The 1997-nt window shown below is 38.9% G+C and overlaps 1 protein-coding gene across 1 annotated transcript; it reads left to right on the forward strand.

The window, feature by feature from the left end:
- Positions 1–18: 18 nt before the first annotated feature.
- On the forward strand, positions 19–1989 carry LOC107736638 (THAP domain-containing protein 6-like). Its single transcript, XM_016548015.1, has 5 exons — positions 19–24; positions 113–333; positions 1216–1408; positions 1484–1585; positions 1682–1989. Exons 1-5 carry the CDS (start codon positions 19–21, stop codon positions 1913–1915), a joined length of 756 nt encoding a protein of 251 aa, XP_016403501.1. The 3' UTR covers positions 1916–1989.
- The last annotated feature ends 8 nt before the right edge of the window (positions 1990–1997 follow it).

Consider the following 1997-nt stretch of genomic DNA (forward strand, 5'->3'; position numbering starts at 1 on the left):
TTACGGGTTTGGAACGACATGAGGGTGAGTAATTAATGACAAATTAAGATAATTTTTAAGAATTTCATTTCATATGAAATGTTTCGAAACCAGAATCCTCATTTTCTGAAATCACACGTTCCGGACCACTGATTCAGAACTAAATGTTTCGAAGCTTCTTGTTTCCGACAGCGGCAGCGCCTATCATCAGCGTCAGTGTCGCCGCCATATTGGACCGGGCAGCTCTTTGTTAGAAGACTGGTCTGAAGAAAATATGCCTGATTCGTGTGCTGCTTGGGGCTGCAAAAACCGCCGCACAATCCAAAGCAGATACCGGGGAATTACTTTTCACAAGTAAGACTGTTGCGTCTGGTTGTATCAGGTCATTTTTACATTAACAGAGCCATACTGTTAATTGCTAACGATAACAGTCGCTAACTGTAAAAGCTGAGACTGTACAAGACATCTTAGAGGTGAAGTTCTTATAAAGTCTCAGGCTGTATTATAGTTTATATAGGGATTTATTATAGTGGTCCAATCAGCATGACCCATCTCGACTTTTACAACCCATCGCACTGTTTTGAGCAGCGCCACCAAGCCACGTAGCTGTGTACCTAAATCTTTAGCTAAAACACGTTACAGAAATGAAGTGAAGCTAAGTGAAACTTTGTGCATTTGTGTGATATGACTCTCGTTTCATGTAGGTAAAAAAGAAAAGAAAAGTAAGTTTGTGTGCCAAGTTCACTTTCCTTATTATTTCAGCTGATAACACAATAACAAGGTACACACTGATTTTTCGTTGTTTATTACTTACATTATTAGTTATCAGAAGTTTTTACTACTATTAAAAATAGTATACTATACAAATAGTACACAAAATATTTTTTTCACGTGACATCAAATCCTAAAAAGGCCTTTGCTTCTTTTACTTTACTGAAAACTTAGAAATGTCTAATTATTCTTCCAAAAACTCCATAGCTGTACTAAATACAGACACCATGCAAGTTATTACTGTTTGGACCTTTGTTAGGAAGAAACCGTATACAATGAACCTGTTGAAACTTAAGAGTACCCGTGGTTTACATTGTAAACCACATTGCCCAAGACTTATCATCTATATTGGCTTTTTTCTATAAACTGACTTTAATGACAAGCAGCTTGTTTCGGGTGAGTGACTGACATATTGTGAATCTGATGATTGTTAGCTGGCTATGTAACTTTTCTCACATTTTGAAGGTTTCCTAGGGAGAAAGCATTGAGGAGGCAGTGGGAAATAGCTACAAGAAGGAAAGGTTTTTCCGCCAGCGACTGCTCTGTGCTGTGCAGTGACCACTTTAAGCCACAGGATGTGGACAGGACAGGTCAGATTGTCAGGATTCGAGAAGGAGCTAAACCATCTGTCTTCAGTTTCCCAGCTCATCTACAAAGAGTAGGTTTACCACTATATTATACAATTGGGATAGCTTGTCATTAAGCTCAGTTATACATTTTTCTTCAACCTTAGCCAGTGGCACCCAGGAAAACAAGAACATCAAGGAAAGCTGAAGAGAGGCCGCCAGTGGACTGTTCTCAGCAGTTACAAGAGACTAAACCTCTGCCTAATGTAGTGAGTATTTGAATGAATTATGCACCAAAAAGCTATGATTTTGAGTGATGTGTTATAAACATTATAACATAAAAATGTCATCTTCCTTTCTTCTAGGACCACTCTTATGCATTGCCTGCAGATCCCACTGATCTAAAGGCTAGACTCGGAGAAGCCTTGGCTAGAGTGGAGAGTCTGGAGCGAGACATGAGGAACGTGAAGAAACGAGAACAGAGGGCAAAGAACATGGTGCTAGCTCTTCTAGAAGACCTGAATGGAAAGAACTTCATAAATGACGAGTTGAAACACAAGCTCAATTTCTACTCGGGGAAAATGAAAATAAAAAGTTGAACTGTATGGCGGATGAGTTCCATGGATGCCAAGCCTGGTGTTAAAATGATGATGTTATATATGTTGATATGTATTTTTGATT

This window comes from Sinocyclocheilus rhinocerous, unplaced genomic scaffold, assembly GCF_001515625.1.
Source record: "Sinocyclocheilus rhinocerous isolate Xijiao unplaced genomic scaffold, SAMN03320098_v1.1 C36846763, whole genome shotgun sequence".
Lineage (NCBI taxonomy): Eukaryota > Metazoa > Chordata > Actinopteri > Cypriniformes > Cyprinidae > Sinocyclocheilus > Sinocyclocheilus rhinocerous.

Bases quoted from the DNA above. Each gene is read 5' to 3' on its own strand.
- LOC107736638 (XM_016548015.1), top strand. The intron at 334-1,215 runs GTAAGACTGTTG...CACATTTTGAAG, and splicing joins CGGGGAATTACTTTTCACAA to GTTTCCTAGGGAGAAAGCAT. The intron at 1,409-1,483 runs GTAGGTTTACCA...CTTCAACCTTAG, and splicing joins TCCCAGCTCATCTACAAAGA to CCAGTGGCACCCAGGAAAAC.